The 24155-nt window shown below is 36.2% G+C and overlaps 1 protein-coding gene across 8 annotated transcripts in view; it reads right to left on the reverse strand.

Annotated features, from left to right (window-relative positions):
• Positions 1-901: 901 nt before the first annotated feature.
• LOC109416262 (uncharacterized) overlaps positions 902-24155 on the reverse strand; it is a 111075-nt gene continuing 87821 nt past the window's right edge. For 6 of the 8 annotated variants that reach the window (XM_029871516.2, XM_062849844.1, XM_062849846.1 and 3 more), the window contains exon 7: positions 902-1452. In XM_029871516.2, the coding sequence (XP_029727376.1) occupies positions 1274-1452 (179 nt within the window). In that variant the 3' untranslated portion in view covers positions 902-1273. Of the gene's footprint in view, positions 1453-12222; positions 12352-20233; positions 20330-24155 lie in introns of those variants that run through there. The other 2 variants (XR_009997417.1, XM_062849849.1) reach the window with 2 other exon arrangements.

Consider the following 24155-nt stretch of genomic DNA (forward strand, 5'->3'; position numbering starts at 1 on the left):
GATCAAGTGAATCGAATTAAATGGAATTTTGTCCATTCATGTTTATGAAAAAAACATTTGACTCGACTAAAATGTGTTTGAAAGGAAAAAAGTTACCAATGGTCGCTCAATGTTTATTCTCAGAACGTAAACTTCTCTGTATAGAAACCGTAAATAAGAAGTCAACGCCATTGCCTAAAGTAACGGACTAAGAAAAGTGTGATTCCAATATTTATGTCACAGGAATATTATCTAAATATTTTATGTTATTTTACAACGAACATTCATTGTATTTTCGCATTAAACAATAGTATGAAACGAGCACACCCAATCTCACCGAACATTTTTGATTCGACAAGGACAGTCAACGGTTGATGAACGAGAAGAGAGTGGTACAGGGTGGAAGGAGCAGAAAAGAAACGAATTTACCGCAGCATGAAACAGCAGCATAAAGAGTGTGTGCTTCTATCAGAGCGTGGAGCTGAACAATATGCGAAGGTTTTTTTCAACTGTCAATGATGCACGTCACAAGACTGCGCCAGTGCTGACCATATGAAAGACTGAGAGGAGCATTTTCTGACTGACGGACGGGTGACATTACAGTCTGGTTGGAAAAGCATTTTGAATACAGTAATGTTCCGGTTTATCATCCTGCTTATTATGCTCAAAAGCGTGCCTTCACATCTATCTTTAAGAAGAAGGGTGAGATTTGGGTGGCAAAACCCAAGGGTACATAATTTTCAAGGTTATATTCATAAATTCTAGATTTGGTTGCCGAAAATTTAGTTATCCACTTCATGGCAAACCCACCGTGACCGTTTCGTAGCAGTCCCTATGATGCAAGAAAAGTCTGTCGCTTATTGTGTCTGGGCATATGTCCGTGCATGATTATGGATTGATTTATAAGTTTCTGTTTCTGCCATTTTTCAATTTATATATCTTCACGTACTTGAACTATGTGAATATTTCTTATTAATATCTATATCAATATAGAAAAAAATATCTATATAGTGTAGAAGATTGGGAAGAAAGAGCCATAATGTATAGTTAGCACACTTTACTCGTGGTGCCTTCTAGAGCTCTTCTGCCATGACTGCGCGCTGCTGCGCTGGTTCTACTTACGATGCCTCTGCTGGCTGCTGTGGCGACACGGGATGGTGGTGGTCGGTCCATTTCACCGGCTGTATGATGATGACATCACAACGAAACTATGGCGACGATAATGAGACGACGACAATAATGGCGACGGTGATGATGGAGGCGATGGGCTATTAATGTGTGGTACACCGAGGAATTAAATATCGGTCATGTGGATGGCGCCGGTGTGGCCATTGCCCAGCAGCAGCTTCTTGTCGTTGTCCAGCCCGGGCGGCGATTGGCCAACGTTGTTTCGTGTGTAGTAGTCCGGATCACCGTAGCTACTGTCCTCCTCGAGGATTTTCTCCAATAAAATTTCTCCCGATGCTCCAAGTACTGCGGGGGTGGTATGGGGTGGGAGGATGAAAGCAAACAGAGCAGGGAAATCGCAATTAGTGGCTGTGGTGGGGTTTTTGAGGGGGGGGGGGTTTAATAAGTATATTAACATCGAACAAGAAACACCCGTCCAAACGAAATCCAAACACACTGAAACAAAATCTCACTTGCTGGTTGCAGGCTCATTCAGTGAAAAATCGAAGGGCATGATGATATTGATTGATCTACAGAGATCTTCTGTTATGACAAAGTGCAGTGCAAATAAGGGGTAAAAACATGTACAAAAATCAAATAATACCCAAATCTGACTGTTAGTTTTAAGATAAGCTTACATTGAAATGGTTTAATGCAGTAATATAAGCATATTGAAATGTGTCAACCGAGCTGGAACTCCACAAATTGGAGTTGGAAAAAGGAATAGAGTAAGACCGAAAAGAAAGGAAGCCAAAAAACAACAAGAAAAATGTACGGTATCAGAAGTAATTGATTTGAATCATTTTACAGTAATACCTCTAGTTTTATTCCCTCCAGTTTCGAATCTTTTTTTAAATTTTAAGGTCCCTGAATAAACATTCTTAAATGATTTATTTGATTTATTTTCGTTTTTACAGCATGGATTTTTTTGCATTCTTGTGTAATTTAACTAAGGCTAAAGGGCGAACACGATGAAATTGCCACACAAAAAATATTGTATAACTTTTGATTGCGTTCGCTAAAATAGCCAATTTTTTTACCATGAATAGTATATTATGTGTAGCTAATACCATAAAATTTTCATTAAAATCGGTTGAGTAATGGCGGAGATATCGTTGAAACAAGGAAATTGCCACTTGAGAATCTTGTACAAACAAACCTTTTTGAAAATATCACTTATTTGCCGTTTCAACGCTGGCGCCAAAAATACTGAACCGATTTCAATGATTTTTTTTTTGTACGTAAAGTATGTATGTAGAAGTAGTTTGTCAAAATTTCATTCAATTTGATCATACCGTTAAAAAGTTATAGCCATATATGTCGCACTATGTCACAATAAGCAGATGAGGTTTTTGGTATAGTGAAATTCAAACTGCTCTTACTTTGAAAGTACTCAACAAAAATGGCTGAAATTTCCACTGTAAACAGTATAACACAACAAGTTTACACTGTCAAAGTATGTATGAAAATCTCTTTCCAAACTTCGCGTTCCATCTTGCCCGCTGTACCTTCCACTGAGAGTAATATTTATCGGGAATCATTTTTAGATTTCATACACTTTGCTTCTCACTCAACAATGTTTCCTATGCCAGAATCCTTGACCTCATGTAAAGTAACAACTAAAAGGTTATCGTTTACAATTAAGTAACAACAAATTAAAATTAAATTAAATTACTTTCAATTTTCCAGAAACCATAGGCACCATTCGATTTTTTTTTATTATTTAATAAGAAGAAAGCCGACTTTCAGCCTTAAAATTTGCCAAGTAGGCCAAGATGCGCAAATGCTTCTAACTATTTTTTTTCTCTAATTTTTATTTTTCGTTGATTTTATAAACAAGGAAACAATTTTTGGGATTTTTCTTATCAAAACTAAGTTTTAAGTACATGTTCCAATGGAGCAACAATACATGATTTTATTCCTGCATCAAACTTAAGCTACAGCAAATACAAAAATCAGACAAATTGAAATTAAAAATGTGGGCCTTGTTTTTTCTTTATTTGTATAAACGAGATTTTTAAACCTATACTAGATCATCTCGGGACTCACGCTTCACTTCCCTTCCGAAGGAAGAACTCACATTTTAGTGAATTTGTCGGAAGTGGGATTCAATCCCAGGTCATTGGCGTGATAGTCAGGTGCTTTAACACCAAGCCCGCTCCTGGGCCTAGCAAAATATTATTCGAGACGACCTAAAACTTCTCATATCTGAGAAATGATAAACTCCTTTTTGATAAAAAAAAATCTCGAACAATATTTCACAAAGTCTCATACATTTTTATTTTTTTCTTTGAATTACCTGTAATTCAAGTATGAATACGAAGGGTTGATTTTGTTTTTTTAAGAAGAAAATTAGGTTTTTTTCATACACCTTTTTCAAAAGTTAGGTGAGGAAAAATCGTTGTGTATTTATGCAAAAGTAAATGATTCACGAAATCCAGTATATGAACAAAATCTCAATGAAGTTGGCTTCTTAAGCAGTGTTGATGTAATTTAATTTTCTGAATATACACGCCAAACTTAACAGAAATCCAAATTTTCATGAATTTTGGAGCTCGGGAACTTATTTAAAAATCAATTTGAAGTTTGTATGGGAGCGATTTTGTTTTTTGTACTGAACGAAGCTGTCAAGCAATTGCCCAGCTGTCAAAATGTGATAGGTGTCAAAATAAAGTTCTAAAATTCTGAAAAAATCATTGTGGCTCAGAAAAAGGTGCTCTTTCGTACAAAATAAAAAAAAATCAATGATTTTTCAAAATTTAAAAATCCAATTGAAAAATATTGAGTTAAAAATGGCATAGTTTTTTTTTGTTTTTGGGGCTGGAAACTTCTTCAATAACATAACTGTAAGAGTAACAAATGACTACACATTTAAATAAGAAGTCTTTGCCAAGATTCCAGATATTGACTTTTTTCTTCAAGTTGAGAAAATCTTTTATGCAATTCAGTATCATAATTTCTATTTTATGTAACTCAGTTTAGCATCATAATGGCCAATTTTTCCGACCTGGTTCATTATGCAATTGGAATGAGTTGCATAATGAAAAAATAGTTGCATAATGTTCATAATGCAACTTATTTGGGTTGCGTTATGAACATTATGCAACTCAAATGAGTTGTATAATAAAAAAACATCATTGCATAAAATTTTGTATGGAACTCGTTGAAAAACTCAATTTTTCAGCACTCTTCGTATTTATCCAACTCGGCAAGCCTCGTTGGATAAATGTACGACTCGTGCTGAAAAAAATCAACTTTTTGCAACTCGTTACATAAATAACTATTAAAGTATTATAAAAAATGAAAAATAAAATAATGAGACAGTTGAAGAAATCTCTGTGGTAGCTCTGGAAAAAAATATGGAAGCTATAGAGCAAAATCCAGTGCTGAATGCTCGGAGAAATATGTTATAAAACTTTTGTATTTTTGCCAATAATCCTGAAGTACAAATACTAATGTACATTATTGAAAAATTTGGAAATTAGTGATACATAACTAAATAATAAAATACCAAAAGAAAAATAACAAAATGATGCAAAACAAACTTTCGAAAAAATCTAATGAAAAAAAGTAAAAAAATTAGCTTTATATTTAATTTGTGAACCGACTTTTTTTAATAAGATTCAAAGTAAAAAATACAGTCGAACCTCCATGAGTCGATGTTCCTTGACTCGATATCGACTCATGATGGTAATTTTTTTTCATAGCGAATAATAATTTCTATGTTACTATGATGGTTCCTCCAAAATGCTCACCAAGGGATTCCTATTCTACTACTCGATATTTCCATGAGTCGATGGTCCCTTCAATATCGACTCATGGAGGTTTTACTGTAGATCGATTAACAGTATGATTCAACTGACGTTTTTTGGCATGAGGAGTATTGCATAAAGGAAACGTCCGTAAATTACGTTTCGAAAAGAATCGTCCATTTCAACTCCTCTTCCTCTTATGTAACATGTTTTGTATAGGACCTCTGAAATTTTAGTGATAAGGTGTGCAAAAGGACTTTTCCACAGAAAAATGATGAGGAAAAATCGATTGAAATAGTCAGATTTCTAAGCGGTTATGATGGTCCAAATTCATGCACTCCACGACAGCTGAGCAAATAATAAAAATAATTTTATTTTATTTTTTTTTTTTCAAAATATTGGTGCGTTATGTTCCATGGTTTTGGAGGTATACAGTGTCAAAGTTGAGATTTGTAAGAAAAATAATGTTTCAGAAGAAACAATAGGGTTTCTGAATCTATGAATTTTACTAACTCAATATAAATTTAACCATAGCTTCGCACAATGTCTAAAAGCTTATAGAAACTGCCACTTGGGAAACATAAATTTCTGTTTTGAAGTTACCAAATAAGCCATTATCAAGCTACATATTCCATCACAGTCGCAACCAAAACTGTTACCAAATAAAGCAGATACACGGAAAATATAAAATGGGCAAATGTATTGAAAACTTCAGGCATCATATTCTTCTTTGTCCCAAGTTGCCCCAGGCAAAAGTTTGTATTGGAGTATTCCTACATAAGTCTGCTAACAGTTCGTGGAGAGTTTAGCTGCACATATTTGCACCTGTTTCGTTTAGGCCTATTATATTTTTTCAGTGTTTCTAGAAACTTTACACAACTATTGGCTACTAGCTACTTATACTTATCTTGAAAAGTTCCAAAGCTTAAAATGGTTTATCGTAAATGTAGCTTAAAAAGTTTCTCTAGGGGCTGTCCATAAACCACATGATCTTTTTTTTTTTGAGATTCCAAACCAAATTTGATCGAAATCGGTTCAGTACTTTTTCTAGTAAATATCCAAAACTCAAATCGCTTCAAGGTAAATTTTAGGTACTTTTTGACCATTTTCAGTTCCGCGTGCACTATTTTGACTGTAGAACTGGTAACACTGTCCCGATTTTTATAAAACTTTGACAGTGTTACCAGTTCTACAGTCAAAATAGTGCACGCGGAACTGAAAATGGTCAAAAAGTACCTAAAATTTACCTTGAAGCGATTTGAGTTTTGGATATTTACTAGAAAAAGTACTGAACCGATTTCGATCAAATTTGGTTTGGAATCTCAAAAAAAAAAAGATCATGTGGTTTATGGACAGCCCCTAGAGAAACTTTTTAAGCTACATTTACGATAAACCATTTTAAGCTTTGGAACTTTTCAAGATAAGTATAAGTAGCTAGTAGCCAATAGTTGTGTAAAGTTTCTAGAAACACTGAAAAAATATAATAGGCCTAAACGAAACAGGTGCAAATATGTGCAGCTAAACTCTCCACGAACTGTTAGCAGACTTATGTAGGAATACTCCAATACAAACTTTTGCCTGGGGCAACTTGGGACAAAGAAGAATATGATGCCTGAAGTTTTCAATACATTTGCCCATTTTATATTTTCCGTGTATCTGCTTTATTTGGTAACAGTTTTGGTTGCGACTGTGATGGAATATGTAGCTTGATAATGGCTTATTTGGTAACTTCAAAACAGAAATTTATGTTTCCCAAGTGGCAGTTTCTATAAGCTTTTAGACATTGTGCGAAGCTATGGTTAAATTTATATTGAGTTAGTAAAATTCATAGATTCAGAAACCCTATTGTTTCTTCTGAAACATTATTTTTCTTACAAATCTCAACTTTGACACTGTATACCTCCAAAACCATGGAACATAACGCACCAATATTTTGAAAAAAAAAAAAATAAAATAAAATTATTTTTATTATTTGCTCAGCTGTCGTGGAGTGCATGAATTTGGACCATCATAACCGCTTAGAAATCTGACTATTTCAATCGATTTTTCCTCATCATTTTTCTGTGGAAAAGTCCTTTTGCACACCTTATCACTAAAATTTCAGAGGTCCTATACAAAACATGTTACATAAGAGGAAGAGGAGTTGAAATGGACGATTCTTTTCGAAACGTAATTTACGGACGTTTCCTTTATGCAATACTCCTCATGCCAAAAAACGTCAGTTGAATCATACTGTTAATCGATCTACAGTAAAACCTCCATGAGTCGATATTGAAGGGACCATCGACTCATGGAAATATCGAGTAGTAGAATAGGAATCCCTTGGTGAGCATTTTGGAGGAACCATCATAGTAACATAGAAATTATTATTCGCTATGAAAAAAAATTACCATCATGAGTCGATATCGAGTCAAGGAACATCGACTCATGGAGGTTCGACTGTATTTTTTACTTTGAATCTTATTAAAAAAAGTCGGTTCACAAATTAAATATAAAGCTAATTTTTTTACTTTTTTTCATTAGATTTTTTCGAAAGTTTGTTTTGCATCATTTTGTTATTTTTCTTTTGGTATTTTATTATTTAGTTATGTATCACTAATTTCCAAATTTTTCAATAATGTACATTAGTATTTGTACTTCAGGATTATTGGCAAAAATACAAAAGTTTTATAACATATTTCTCCGAGCATTCAGCACTGGATTTTGCTCTATAGCTTCCATATTTTTTTCCAGAGCTACCACAGAGATTTCTTCAACTGTCTCATTATTTTATTTTTCATTTTTTATAATACTTTAATAGTTATTTATGTAACGAGTTGCAAAAAGTTGATTTTTTTCAGCACGAGTCGTACATTTATCCAACGAGGCTTGCCGAGTTGGATAAATACGAAGAGTGCTGAAAAATTGAGTTTTTCAACGAGTTCCATACAAAATTTTATGCAATGATGTTTTTTTATTATACAACTCATTTGAGTTGCATAATGTTCATAACGCAACCCAAATAAGTTGCATTATGAACATTATGCAACTATTTTTTCATTATGCAACTCATTCCAATTGCATAATGAACCAGGTCGGAAAAATTGGCCATTATGATGCTAAACTGAGTTACATAAAATAGAAATTATGATACTGAATTGCATAAAAGATTTTCTCAACTTGAAGAAAAAAGTCAATATCTGGAATCTTGGCAAAGACTTCTTATTTAAATGTGTAGTCATTTGTTACTCTTACAGTTATGTTATTGAAGAAGTTTCCAGCCCCAAAAACAAAAAAAAACTATGCCATTTTTAACTCAATATTTTTCAATTGGATTTTTAAATTTTGAAAAATCATTGATTTTTTTTTATTTTGTACGAAAGAGCACCTTTTTCTGAGCCACAATGATTTTTTCAGAATTTTAGAACTTTATTTTGACACCTATCACATTTTGACAGCTGGGCAATTGCTTGACAGCTTCGTTCAGTACAAAAAACAAAATCGCTCCCATACAAACTTCAAATTGATTTTTAAATAAGTTCCCGAGCTCCAAAATTCATGAAAATTTGGATTTCTGTTAAGTTTGGCGTGTATATTCAGAAAATTAAATTACATCAACACTGCTTAAGAAGCCAACTTCATTGAGATTTTGTTCATATACTGGATTTCGTGAATCATTTACTTTTGCATAAATACACAACGATTTTTCCTCACCTAACTTTTGAAAAAGGTGTATGAAAAAAACCTAATTTTCTTCTTAAAAAAACAAAATCAACCCTTCGTATTCATACTTGAATTACAGGTAATTCAAAGAAAAAAATAAAAATGTATGAGACTTTGTGAAATATTGTTCGAGATTTTTTTTTATCAAAAAGGAGTTTATCATTTCTCAGATATGAGAAGTTTTAGGTCGTCTCGAATAATATTTTGCTAGGCCCAGGAGCGGGCTTGGTGTTAAAGCACCTGACTATCACGCCAATGACCTGGGATTGAATCCCACTTCCGACAAATTCACTAAAATGTGAGTTCTTCCTTCGGAAGGGAAGTGAAGCGTGAGTCCCGAGATGATCTAGTATAGGTTTAAAAATCTCGTTTATACAAATAAAGAAAAAACAAGGCCCACATTTTTAATTTCAATTTGTCTGATTTTTGTATTTGCTGTAGCTTAAGTTTGATGCAGGAATAAAATCATGTATTGTTGCTCCATTGGAACATGTACTTAAAACTTAGTTTTGATAAGAAAAATCCCAAAAATTGTTTCCTTGTTTATAAAATCAACGAAAAATAAAAATTAGAGAAAAAAAATAGTTAGAAGCATTTGCGCATCTTGGCCTACTTGGCAAATTTTAAGGCTGAAAGTCGGCTTTCTTCTTATTAAATAATAAAAAAAAATCGAATGGTGCCTATGGTTTCTGGAAAATTGAAAGTAATTTAATTTAATTTTAATTTGTTGTTACTTAATTGTAAACGATAACCTTTTAGTTGTTACTTTACATGAGGTCAAGGATTCTGGCATAGGAAACATTGTTGAGTGAGAAGCAAAGTGTATGAAATCTAAAAATGATTCCCGATAAATATTACTCTCAGTGGAAGGTACAGCGGGCAAGATGGAACGCGAAGTTTGGAAAGAGATTTTCATACATTTTGGTAATTTATTCTTTACGATGAGATGGTTTGATTTAGAAACATTTGTTGAAAAAATCGAATCCATTATCATGATTATATAACATCATGTTGACCCGTTTAATCTCATCCCACCCGTTTCAACTTGCAACAGTGTACCTTATTTTTTTTCTAAAAATTCTTAAAATATTCTCAAATTTTGACATTATTTTGATCCAACAAAACGTTTTCTAGTTATAATTTTTTGAATAAGAAAACTAGGATGTTTTCATCTGCCCTTTTCAAAAGTTAGGTGAGGAATGAGCAAAATTTCATCAGAATTGAAAATACTCTCTATTCGTGAGTTGAGCCCGAAAAAGCTCATTATTCTTAAAAAAAAAACAAAAATTCTCCTAGATTTCTTACTAAATTTTGCCAAATTTCTTGTAGTTTTCCAAGTCTTCCAGAAATCTATATGTACCAATATTTGAAGATCTAAACAAGACACTACACCGTCTTCAACCAAAGGTTGCACAGACTGAACGATCACTAACATGAAACAACGGACAACACACGAAATACCCAGTGCACAATGGTCCACGAACCAGATTTACGAGGAAAGATGCATGCAGCGCCTTCAAATGATTTTTTAGACAAATATGGTCTTCTACAAAGTTGTTGCTAATAATATGGCCCTCTTTCCAATATACATGAAAATTAGGGTGGTCCGTATTTTCACAGAAATTGGAAACCAAACTTTTTTATTTGCAAGAATAACCATACACATTCTTCGGCAAAGTTGGAGACCTATCAATTTTGAGCAAGTTTGCTGAAGACAGTTTTTTTGTAGCTTTAAAATTGGCCGATCTAGAGATATATTTCTGAATAAGCTTAGGGTGATTCAGGAAAAACAGGTTTTCTGGCTTTAACTTTTTCAGTTTCAATTTCTCATCAAAGTCGCCCAAGAAACGCTTGTAGAGCATTTGAAAACGCGTCGTTTCGTGTGCTGAGACGATTGTTATCTCTTTTGGTTCAAAAGTTATGAGCGTGTTTCTTCAAACATCATAGTTTATTCAAAAAGCAATATTACGGGTTGGGGTAAAGATAAAAAATATCTTTTTTCAGCATTCAAAAGAAGATATATTGTTATAAAACATATCAGAAAATTAGAGAGGTGTTATTATTGTAACTCAAGAAAAAAATAGTTGAAAAGTGCCTATATTTTTTAGAAAATCATCAATATCTTTTGAACGGAATGACGTAGCAACATTCTCAGCGCACGAAAATGTGCGTTTTTGGAAGCTCTAAAAGTGGTTCTTCGACGACTTTGATGAGAAAATTGAAACAAAAAAGTTAGAGCGATAAACCGATTTGTTCTAGCGTCACCCTATGAAAACTATGGGAAAATGCTCAAAATTTGAGCAAAACAGTTTTTTTGCTTTATCTTGTTCATTTCAATTTTCTCATCAAAGTCGTCAAAGAACCACTTTTAGAGCTTCCAAAAACGCACATTTTCGTGCGCTGAGAATGTTGCTACGTCATTCCGTTCAAAAGATATTGATGATTTTCTAAAAAATATAGGCACTTTTCAACTATTTTTTTCTTGAGTTACAAAAATAACACCTCTCGAATTTTTTGATATGTTTTATAACAATATTTCTCCTTTTGAATGCTGGAAAAAGAAAAGTAGCTGGAAAAATATGAAAAGTTTCAGCATATTGAACTTTTTTGTGAGGGAAAAAAGTTGCTTATCCCGAACATTTTGGCCACCCCTGTATATGTTAACATATGCGTAACTAGATATAAAAATAGTTAAATCAATAAAAATGTATGGTTGAATTAATCGGAAGAACTCAAGTAATAATTTGAAATCTATTTTTGGGAAGATTCAAGAGCTACACGACTATCTTTGAAATCGATGTTATTTTCTTTAGCTTGACGATTGTTTGTTAATATTACATTGGAATTGTTGATTCGTTTTATCATGTACGTATTAAAAAAAAGTTCTTTTTAAGCTGTAAGCTTTGTTCGGAGGAGGCCGTTACTATAATTTTATGAATTCAGCTTGTTCGAATGAATATGTAATTAAGTTTTTTTTGGCAACTGTAAATAATGGTAAAGAATAAAATTATCTAATTATAAGGTAATATTCAATATATCTGCATCTGCAATGATTCAAATCAACTATCAATTTTCATGGAAACATTTCAAAAATAAAAAAAGAATGCACATCGATGTAGGCAATGTACAAGCCGTGGAGCAAAATACGTTCAAAATCAAAATGTGATGTCACATACCCAAACTTTTGCATTTAGTTTCAGTTTTACTTAACCGAGCAGTCAAGTTTCGTATTTTTACGCATTTACCGATGCTTTTCGTATTGATTACCCACGAGCACGATTACTATTCAACTATACACTGAAAAAATCTTCCGTTGGTACATTTGATTACGGGATAACGGATTGGATTTGAATTCGTATGATATATATGTAGATAATAAACATCCAAGGATAGCGATTAGTTTACAAATAGAGAAGGAGAGAGACACCATTAAATATTTATTACAACACGGCGACGACGACGACGACGACGACGGTGGCGTAGTTTGGAGCTAGTAAGACGGCGTTAAAAAGTACTTATGGTTACTTTGTACTATCTGGTAGTGATTGCTTTCGTCAATTTCGTTCATTCGTCACCGTTCAGTGACAAGCGCTGAGTGGCAAGTGGATTTCTTTGGTTTTGGTTGTTTTTTTCTGGGCCGACTGGGGGCGCTTTTAAAACGAGACGATACGGATAACGTGGCGGTAATATCACATCAATATCTCAACTTGGGGCTTATATTTCACGAGAGGTATGACAGACACCGTGGACACTGAGAAAAGAGGGAGAGAAATAGAAAGATGTGGAAGAAGAAGAAGTGGAAAAAGTTGCATAAAACAAGATCGGGATTTGGTTTGGTGTCTGATGAGGCAACTCGTTGGCGTTGGTTGATAATAATGGACAGTTGAGGTGCATCCATGGTTTCACTAATCGAATGTAAATTACGGCAATCTCCTCATATGAGACATTTATAAGAATCGCGTAAATATGTATGATAACAGAAGAATGGTTCCAAAATCATACACACTTAATTTTGAATACCGTGTTCGGTAAATTTTTGACGAAAATAGAGCAGTTGAATACAGCTATAACGGATTGTTTACCTTTTGCACCCGTTTTTGACAGTTGGTGTACTGAGCCTCAGTAAAATCGATTACCGAAGCTACCGAAAAAGTTCTGCAGTTCTATTTTCGTCAAAAAAGTGCCAAACAGGCAATTTAGGATTGAGTGTGTTGCGACCAATACAGTCTATTAACTTTGTACGATGATGGGGACGCATGGTTTTTGATGGTGTATTTATTTTCGAAAAGAATCAGTTGAGCATAGTCTTCTAATGAGTGGTTAAATAGTAAAATCTCTAAAAATCTTCTTTTTTCTTGGCCTAAAATCTCAACTGGTTCAGAGCCTACTTTCAGGCCATTGTTTATGTTCTTTTGCACAGTAACTGTTATTAGCCTACTTTGCTAATTGAGCTTTTTCGCATTCAAATACTTGTGTTTTGGGACGCATACGTAAATGGAATCCGCAAAAAACAGAGAGTGACCCATCTGAGGAAAATGCTGTACTTTCTGGATCTCTTATTCAGTGAAACCGGGCACGTTTAGTGGATATGTTATTGTGTTAAATGATGGAATGCTTATGAATTTTGCAACAAAAACCTAAACAGATACAATAAACAAAATTGGGCAAAAGACATCTTTCCCTTAAGGCGAAACTGGAAGCATTTCCTCACTTTTTGGTTTTTGATTTTTTATTAAATAACGAAGCAATATTTTCAAAATCGGTTTTCGTACACATGTAGCGTATGGATCAAGGTATCTACTGATTTTTTTTGTGATGGATGTTTTTCGTTTTTGCGGAAACCATTTTTGAATAAAATTTAACAAAAAATGGTTTCTGAAAAAATGGAAATCATTTTCCACCACAAAAAAATTCAGAAGATATCTCGATCCATACTCTACGTGTATACGAAAATCGATTTTGAAAATATTGCTTCGGTATTTAATGAAAAATCAAAAACCAAAAAATGAGGAAATGCTTCCAGTTTCGCCTTAATGGCAAATGTTTGAAATAAGTGATCTATCAGACCAAAATTGCAAGAAGCGTAAATATCCCTTTAGGATGATCAAAACTAGCTTTTTGAAATATAATAGTTATATCGGGATGGGCGCCCGATATGTGAATATGCAAATCGGCATTCCAGTTTTGAGGAATCAAAATGACTGTTTTAGATTTGCTCCTAGTTTCGTAAACTATGTATATGAGTATAGTTTAATAATTGCTCCAGGATTTTTTTCTATAGCTTGTTGCAGCGATTCCATCAAAGATTCCTCTTCTTGCGTGCGTAGCTTTTTCTTTGTTCTCGCTCTTTTTCTTTGTTAAACGCAAGACAGAGCGAGATAAAAGAGGTGGCAAAGTGCCCCCTCTTTCATCTGTTTCTTTCTCGTGTTTGTTTACGAGAGTGAGTGAGAAAAAAGAAAAAGCTACGCACGCTACAGGATTCCTCAAGAGGTTTCTGCAAGAATTCACCCAGGCATATCTTCTAGGATTTGTCCTGGAATATCTTTAGAGATTCCATCTCTTTGAGGTTTCTTTCAGGAATTTCTCCAGAAATCCTTCAAGGTATTTCTGCCGGTATTCCTTCAGAGATATCTACAGGGATTTCTCCATATATTCCTTCCAGAATTCCGCTAGAGATTGCTCCAATAATTCCATCTGGAATGATTCGACGTATTTTTGCAGGAATTTATTGAAAAAAATCTCACAGAAAATTACTCTAGCGATTATTTAAAAATAATCCAGGAATTGCTTAAAAAATGTGTACAAAAATCCATTAGGGGTCCATACAAGTATACCGTCAATAATTCGTCCAGAAATTACCACAGACACAGATTCCTTCAGATTTTTTTCAAGGGATTTCTACAAAATTGCTTCTAGGAATTCGCTAAGAAAGCTTTCCTGAGATTCCCTAAGGAATTTCTCATGGGGTTTCTTCAGAAATTTCTCAAAGAACTCCTGCAGGGAATCACCCGCGAATTCCTTCTTTAATTCTTTCAGGAAAAACTTCCTGGATTATTTCAAAAATGACTGCAAGAACTCGTCTTGGGATTCCTTCGGAAGCTCCTCCAGGAATTAATCCAGGATTTCAGGATTTGGTCAGAAATTTCAGCCATTTCTTCAGTACTGGGATTTTCTCAGAAACTCCACCTGGAATTCCCTCAGAAATTGAACTTTGTATTTCTTCTGGAATTCTTCCTGGGATTCCTCCGGCAATTCCTCAAGGGACACCTCCGGGTACTGCTGAAGGGATTTCTCCAGAAATTCCTCTAGGAATTCTCCCAGGATTCCTCTAGGAATTCTCCCAGGATTCCTCTAGGAATTCTCTCAGGATTCCTCTAAAAATTTCTACTGGGATTCGTCCAGGAATTCCTCTAGAGATTCCTCTAGGAATTCCTCTAAAGATTTCTCCAGGGATTCCTCCATTCCTCCTGCAATTGTTACAGTGATTCTTTAAGGAAATTCTCCAGGAATTCCTCCATGGATTGCTCATGGAATTTATGCAGGGAGTCCTCCAGGAACCCCTCTAGAAATTTCTCAAGGAATTTCTCTAGAGATTCCTCCGGATATTCCTACAGGCATGTCTCCAGGCATTCCCCCAGAAGTTCCTCCAGGGATTGCTATAGGGATTCCTCCAGGTATTTCTTCAGAACTAACTATCGCAGTTCCTCCGGGAATTTCTCCGGGAAATCTTCAGGGATTCCTTAAGAAACTCCCCCAGAAATTCCTCACAGAATTAGTCCAGCAATTATTCTAAGAGTTCCTCCAGGGATTCCTGCATAAATTCCTCCTGAAATTCCTCTAGAAATTTCTTCAGGGATTTCTTCAGGAATCCTCCAGGCATTCCTTTAAAAATTTCCGCAGAAATTCCTCCGGGAAGAATACCTGGAATTATTCCTGGTATTCTTTCAGGCATTCCTTTAGGATTTCATCCAAGCATTTCTCCATGAACTACTCCTGGAATTCCACCAAGAAGTTCTCCAGGAATTACCCCAGGTAAATTCAGGAATTTTTCCAGGGATTCATCTGGAAATTTTACCATGAATTTCTCCTCCAGGGATTCCTCCAGGGATTCCTTTAGAGCTTCCGCCAGGAATTTTTACACGGATCCTCTAAAAATTGCCCCAGGAATTCTTCCAGGAATTCCTCCAGAAATACACCAGGAATTCCTTCAGGGATTTCTCTGAGGGTTCTTCCAGAGATTCCTCCTGGAATTCATCCGATGATTCCTCTGGTATTTCGTCCAGAAATTCCACCAAGAATTCCTCCTGGAATTCCTCCAGAAATTTCTCCTGGAATTCCTCCAGATATTCATCTGAGAATTCCTCGAGGATTTTCTTCAGAAATTTCTCTAGGGATTCCTTCCAAAACTCCTCTAGAGATTCCTCCAGGAATTAATTCAAGGATTCCTCCAGGAATTAATTCAAGGATTCGTCCATGAATTCTCCCAGGGATAGTTCCACGGAATCGCCCCAAGAATTCATCTAGGGATTTCTCCAGGAATTCCTCCTATGATTCCACCAGGATTTTGTCCAGAAGTTCCTCCAGGCATTCCTCCTGGGTTTCCGACAGAAATCTGTCCAGAAGTTGCTCCAGACATTCCTTCTGAGGTTTCTCCAAAAATTGCTTCAGGGATTCCTTCAGGGTTTTTTTTTCCAAAAATTCTCCCAGGGATTCTTCAAGAATTTCTCTGAAGATTCCTCCAGGAATTCATCAAGAGGTTTCTTTGGAATTACCACAGGAATTCCTTCAAAAATTCCTCCAGACATTGAACCAGGAGTTTCTCCTGGAATTTCTTCAGAAATTACTATCGCAATTTCATTCATAAATTCCCCCAAAAATTCCTCCCGGATTCCAGGAATTACTCCAAGAATTCCTCCAGGGATTCCTGCAAAAACTCCTCCTCAGATTCCCTCGGAATTCCTTCAAGGATTTCTTCAGGAATCCTCCAAGAAATCCTCCAGGGATTCCTTCAGAAATTCCCCCAGAAATTTCTCCCGGAATTTATCCTGGAATTATTTCAGATATTCCTCCAGGCATTTCTCGAGGGGCTTCTCCACGAATTCCTCCAAGAATTCCTTCAGGAATTACCCCAGGTATTTCTTCAGGAATTTCTTCTGGAATTGGTCCAGGAATTCCTCCGCGATTTTTTTCAGAAATTCCTACAGCAATTCATCCAAGAAATTCTATAGGATTTTATCCAGAGATTCCTCCGGAAATTCTTCCAGGGTTTCCTCCAGGAATAAATCCAAGAATTTCTCCTAAAGAGATTCCTCCAGAAATTATTACACAGATGTTTCTCCAAGGATTCCTCTAGGGATTTCTCCAGGAATTCTTCCTAGGTTTCCGACTAGAATTTGTCCAGAAGTTCCTCCAGGCATTCCTCCTGATGTTTCTCTAGAAATTGCTCCAGGGATTTTTCCAAGAATTTCTTTTGAAATTTTTCTAAGGTTTCCTCCAGCAATTCCTCAAGAAGTTTTTTTTATAATTAGCCCAGGAATTCATTTAGAAATGCCTCCAGGAATTCCTACAGGAATTGATTCAGGAATTTCTTCGGAAATTCCTACAGCAATTCCCCCAAAAATTCCTCCCGGATTCCAGGAATTACTCCAAGAATTCCTCCAGGGATTCCTGCAAAAACTCCTCCTCAGATTCCCTCGGAATTCCTTCAAGGATTTCTTCAGGAATCCTCCAAGAAATCCTCCAGGGATTCCTTCAGAAATTCCCCCAGAAATTTCTCCCGGAATTTATCCTGGAATTATTTCAGATATTCCTCCAGGCATTTCTCGAGGGGCTTCTCCACGAATTCCTCCAAGAATTCCTTCAGGAATTACCCCAGGTATTTCTTCAGGAATTTCTTCTGGAATTGGTCCAGGAATTCCTCCGCGATTTTTTTCAGAAATTCCTACAGCAATTCATCCAAGAAATTCTATAGGATTTTATCCAGAGATTCCTCCGGAAATTCTTCCAGGGTTTCCTCCAGGAATAAATCCAAGAATTTCTCCTAAAGAGATTCCTCCAGAAATTATTACACAGATGTTTCTCCAAGGATTCCTCTAGGGATTTCTCCAGGAATTCTTCCTAGGTTTCCGACTAGAATTTGTCCAGAAGTTCCTCCAGGCATTCCTCCTGATGTTTCTCTAGAAATTGCTCCAGGGATTTTTCCAAGAATTTCTTTTGAAATTTTTCTAAGGTTTCCTCCAGCAATTCCTCAAGAAGTTTTTTTTATAATTAGCCCAGGAATTCATTTAGAAATGCCTCCAGGAATTCCTGCAGGAATTGATTCAGGAATTTCTTCGGAAATTCCTACAGCAATTCCTTCTGGAATTTCATCAAGAATTCCTCCAGGATTTTTTCCTGGGTATCCGACAAGAATTTGTCCAGAAGTTCTGTCAGGCTTTTCTTCTGAGGTTCCTCCAAAAAAATTCTTCAGGGATTTTTCCAAGAATTCTCCCAAGGGATTCTTCCTAGCATTCCTTTAGAAATATCTCTAAAGATTCCTTCTGGAATTTCCCAAAAGGTTTCTCCTGAAATTTCTCCAGAGAGTCCTCCTTTTTCAAGGAATTTCTCCTGGAATTCTTTTGGGAATTCCTCCACGGATTAATCCGGGAATTCTTTCAGGGATTTTCCTATAAGAATTCATCTAGGGTTTACTCCGGGAATTTTTCTAGAGGTCCCTCCCAGAATTCCTCTAAAGGTTCCATCAGGAATTCATCTAGGAACATATCCAGGGATTGTCCAAGGCATTCATCCAGGAATTTTTCCAGGGATGCCTCCAAGAAATCCTTCAATTATTCCTTCAGAAATTCCTCCAGGAATTTCTCCAGGGGTTCCGCCAGGGATTTGTCCAGAAAATTCTCCAGAATTTCCTTCAGGGATTCATCTAGGAATTGCTTCAGGGATTTCTCCAGGAATTCCTACTGTGATTTCTCAAAGAATTCCTTTAGGGATTTTCCAAGAATTCCTTCAGGGATTACTCCAGGAATTCTCGTAGTGATTCCTTCAGAAACTCCTCTCTGGATCTTTTCAAAAAATTGTTCAGGTGTTCGTTCAAAAATTTCTGAAACCTGTGAATTATCTTTTCCAGGGAATCACCCAATTTTTTTTTCCAGGATTACCTGAAGATTTTTTGAATTACTTGAAGGATTTCTAGAGGAATTGCTCCAGCGATATGTATTGGAATTCTTTAATATTATTTTAGAGGAATACAGTAGCAAGGAAATTCTCCAAGAAGTCATCCAGGTATTCTTTCACAATTACCTCCGAGAAATCTTTGAGGAGTTCATCCACAGAGTTATTCAGGAATCCATCCATGAATTTCTTCAGTTATTGCAAAGTAGTTTCTTCATAAAGTCGTCCTGCGATTCTTTTGGAAATATATCCTGTGATTCTTACACAGTCACTGTAACTTATTTTAAACATATAAGTACTTACATGGTAGAAGCGTTCTCAGACATTTCTCCAAGTAATCCTTCAGAAATTCATCCAGAGAAGATTCTTTCGGAATTCTCCCAGGAATTGTCCAGGAATTCCTCCAGAGGTATTCCAGGATTTTTCTCCGGAAACACTTCAAGAATTTCTCCATGGCTGCCCCCCCCCCCTCTAGCTACGCCAATGATGGTAGGGAGTGAATAACGGTTGCATTGAAAATTTATAAGTTCAAGTACATGAAGTACGTTATGATTAAACTAATAAATATTTTTTATAGCTTTAGCTTATAAACCAATCTGAGCCAATAGATTTGCTGAAAGAAGTTCAGACAACAACTAAAAACCCTACCTTTCGGCAACAAAACGCCAAAACGCCTTTAGAGACAAAACGCATATTCACTGGTTCGGTGACAAAACGTCGAATGCTAAACGTTAAGACCGACTAATCTAAGTTCTATCTAGACCAACATGTGGAAAGGGTGGAACAACCGACGTTTTGTTGTTTCGGTGTTTTGTCCCATCGACGTTTTGTCCTTTCGAAGTTTTGATTTCCGACATTTTAGCATTCGACGTTTTGTCATCCAACCAGTGAATATGCATTTTGTCTCTAAAGGCGTTTTGAGATATTTTTTTTTCAAGTAATTATTAGCTTTAAAGATTTTTCCACACGATTCCCTTACAATACATATTTTAACAAAACATATGATTTTTAAGAATAGTATAAATAAGGTATAGAAAATTTGATTCATTATAATATTATTAAGCATCAAAGCCTTGAATATAAAACGACAAACGGCTTTCGATCGAAACCCTCGGTCTGCGAGATATTTGATATTTTGGGGGATGGCCGGTGATGATGACGCATGACTCGGATGCAAAATCGATGGAAATATCGGTAGCTTTTGGTGATGTTTGCTTTGGGTGGACATTGGAGGGTATAACATATCGGGAGCACACATGTATGTAGACACACATAAACAGACAAACACAGCGAATGGAAGCAAGATAAATAGGGAGAACTTTGCCTTTCAGCTGACAATATAGATATTATATCAAAAAGCAAGAAAGAAGAAAAACCAACATCGGCATCACAGTACAACAAAAAGTCGGAGACAAAACCTCCGGGTGTGGATGGGGAGCTCAAATGCGGGTGAAAACGAAACTTGCCTGATTCTTCGCTTTTTAGCTTGTTGACAAAAATGGGCTCTTTCGAGCGGTGTGGTGTTAGGTTACTACTGCACCACCCAGCTTACAATGCGTATCCTGGGGGATTGGGGGGATTCGGTTCGGATGGCGGGGTTCGTCGACATGGGTAAAGTGAATTGGTTGAGCAGCATGGGTAAAGGCGAACGCAATGGTTGTTTGGAGCAAAATGGAACGATGAAGAAAAATCGAAGCATCAATAAAAAACTGGAAGTGAGCCGGGGCCTTAGTTCATCTTTTATAAAATAACATATGGGAAGTTAGAGAAGAGGATTTGCATTTTTTGCGTCGTTCAATTGGGAAGCGCAATAAACCGTATCAGATGATTTGGCGAAGTGACTGAAAACTTGAGCTAATATGGGAGTTTTCCTCTTTTCAGTATCGTGCTTCTGTTTTATTTTTTAATGGTTAGTAATATCTAGCTGTTAGTGGGGAATGGCGATATGGCTTCGATGGTTCGCGATGCGGCAAAGTGGATGATTTGAAGCGTGTCGAGAAAAACAGGTCGAACCGGAAATAGCTGAATGAGAAAAATAAATGCAACATCTGGAAATCACTGTTCAAATAAACGTAGAGGATAAGTTAAAGCAATGAATTAATGCTATAAAATATGGTATTGCTCATAATCTCATAAAAAAGAGAAAAATGTAAACCTTTTTCAAACCTACTAGGGTATTGGTTCCCTTATTAAGCATGTGGCTCCCATTTTCATCCCTCGAAAAACAAAGGGTTGAAGCGCTGTTTGTTTTGTTTCTTATTTTTGTATTTTTTGTTAGAAGTGAGCACCCATGAAAACAAAAAGAACGGAGTCAATCAGTGCCGTAATCGCTTGTTTTCGAATAGGATGAAAAGGGAGCATGAGATTACTGATGGCACACATACCCTATTTCCAAAGTGTTGCATCATTTTGTTTTTATTAAATTTGGAAGAAGTTAGATGCAGAACACACTTTTCGTATGGTTTTCAGGGGCATATGAGCAAAGGAGTGTAAGTGACAAAATCACGATGTCAATAGGGATTCAGGGTTTTCACAATTTTTTTATTCCACACAAAATGAACAAAGTTTTAAAATCAATCGAATTTTCTTAGATTTATCAAAAAAATCAATCAGCGTTCAAACATTTTTAAATGTTCAATTGAAATTCGACAAAAATGTCATTTACCCTAAGGGCATAGCTAGATTTTCGGTCGCGAGGGGGCTTCAATATTAAAATGTTTTGGATCTGTATTCCTCTAAGTATAAAGCTTCAGTATCAGTGGTATTGTTTTTTTATACTCATATACTGCATAGGTATATTCCCCTCAGAGAATAATTTTAAAGAAATGTCATATGACGTATCCCGGAAGGATCCTTGGAAGAAGAATTCTTGAAAGTGATCTCGTAAAAGCCTTGGAACTACCTTAGAAGGAAATTCTCGAGGTATCCCATTCCTGAAGAGAATCCCTAGGGAAATTTTTGAAGAATTTTCTGGAGGTAATTCCGAACAACTCTCTAATAATGGAATTCTTGAAAAAAATCTTGAACTCACCTGCAGGAATTCCGAGACGAATCGCTGAAATATATTCAAAAAGTAATGTGTAGAGGAATTTAAGAAGGAATGCCTGGAGGAATTCCTGATGCATTAAATAAAATATTTCAGGAGGAATCCCTGAGTGAATTCCGAAAGAGTCTTCCCTGGGTGAATTCCTGGACAAATGTCAGAAAGATCCCTGGAGGCATTATTGTAAGAATATCTTATGGAAACTCCAAAAGAAACTGCTGGAGGGAGTCCCGAAAGATAAATTTCTGGAGAAATCCCTCAACAAATTTCAGAAGAAGATCCCTGATGGAATACTGAAAGGAACCCACGGATTAGTCCTTAAACAATCGTTGAAGGAAACTCTTGAGGCATTTCAGGGGAATTTTTGAAGGAATATGCGTGGTCAATTTTATAGATGAATCCCTGAAAGACTTTCTGAAGGGACACGCTGAAGACATCCCTGAAAAATCTCCAAGAAAAATCTCTGGAGGATAATTTTTTTAAAAAACATATCAAGATATATTTCTGACAGAATCAAAGGACGAATTTTTGAAGGATTTCTTTCGCAGAAACTGCAGGGGATATTCTTGAAGGAATTCGTAGTTGCATTCCTGAACGAATCCGTGAATGAACTTCTATAAGATTTCTTGGGGAAAATTGAGAAAGAATTTCTGTATAACTTTTTGAAGAATTTCCAGGCTTCTGCATGCATTCCCATAAAATTATCTTAAAGATTTCCATTACAAATCGCTGGATAAATTCTTTTGGAAATCCTTGAAGTAATTAAAAAAAAGTGTTCAGGTATTCCTGGTGGCATCCCTGAAGAATGATGGAAGAATTTTTGGAATTCCTCAACAAATTTCTGGATAAAGCTTTCACGAGATTCCGAGAGGAATCCTTGAACTATCCCTGGAAGAATTCTCGAAAAAATCCCAGGATGAGTCCCTTAAGGTATTTTTGGAGGGTTTACCAGTAGAATTCCTGGAGGAATCCTTGGAAGAATTCTTGGAGAAATTGCTGGAGGAATCCCTAAAGCAATTCCTGGAGAAAATCCTGGGGGAATGCCTGGAGGAATCCATGACACAATTCCTGGAAAAATCTCTGGCGAAATTCCTGGTGGAGTCTGGAGGAATGCATGGTGGAATGCCTGATGGAATGCCTGAAGGAATTCCTGCAGAAATTCCTGACAAAAATCCTGGAGAAATTTCTGAAGGAATTCCTGGTCAAATTCCAGGAGAAAAACCTGGACGAACTCCTGTAGGAATTCTTAGAAAAATCTCTGAAGCAATTCCTGGAAGTATCTACAGAGGAATTCAATTATTGGAAGAATGCCTAGAGGGATTCATGGAAAAATTCCTGCAGAAATGCCTGGAGGGATCCTTGGAGAGATCGCAAGAGGAATGAATTTTTGGAGGAACCGCTGAAGAAATACATGAATAAATTCCTGGGTCAATCACTGAAAGAATTTCTGGAGCAATCTCTAATTGAATTCCCGGAGGAATTCCAGGTGGAATCCCTAGAGGAACTTCGGGAGGAAATCCTTAAGGAATTCCTGGACTCTCTAGTGGAATTCCTGCAGGAATCTGGAATAATTCTTGGAGAACTTGCTGGAGGGATTACTGTAGAAATTCCTGAAGGATTTCCTGAAGCAATTCTTAGAGGAATCTCTGGAAGAATAACTGGAGAAACCTTTGGAGAAATTCGTTGATAAACTCCTGTGGGAATGCCTGGAGGAAACCATGACAAAATTTGTGGAAGAATTTCTGGCGGAATATCTGAAGAGAGCCTGGGGAAATGCCTGGTGGAATGCCTGGTGGAATGCCTGACGGAATGCCTGAAGGAATTCCTGCAGAAATTCCTGAAGCAATTCCTGAAGGAATCTCTGAAGGAAATCCTGGAGAAATCTCTGAAGGAATTCCTGAATTAATTCCAGGAAGAAATCTTGGACGAACTCCTGTAGGAATTCTTAGAGAAATCCCTGAAGCAATTTCTGGAAGCATCTGCAGAAGAATTCAAATACTGGAAGAAAGCCTAGAGGGATACATGGAAAAAATCCTGAAGAAATGCCTGGAGGAATCCTTGGAGAGATCGCAAGAGGAATCCTTGGGGAAATTCTTAGAAGAATCCCTGCAGGACAACTTCTTGAATGAATTTCTGGAGGAATCGCTGGACATGAATAAATTCCTGGATCAATCCCTGAAAGGATTTCTGGAGATATCTCTTAATGAATGCCCGGAGGTATTCTAGGTGGAATCCCCAGAGGAAATCTGGGAGGAATCTCTGGAGAATTTTTGAAAAAAAAATCGTTAAGGAATTTTTGGAGGACTTTTAGAGTTCCTGCAGAAATCGCTGGAGGAATGCCTGGA

This window comes from Aedes albopictus, chromosome 2 (genome assembly GCF_035046485.1).
Source record: "Aedes albopictus strain Foshan chromosome 2, AalbF5, whole genome shotgun sequence".
Taxonomy (NCBI): domain Eukaryota; kingdom Metazoa; phylum Arthropoda; class Insecta; order Diptera; family Culicidae; genus Aedes; species Aedes albopictus.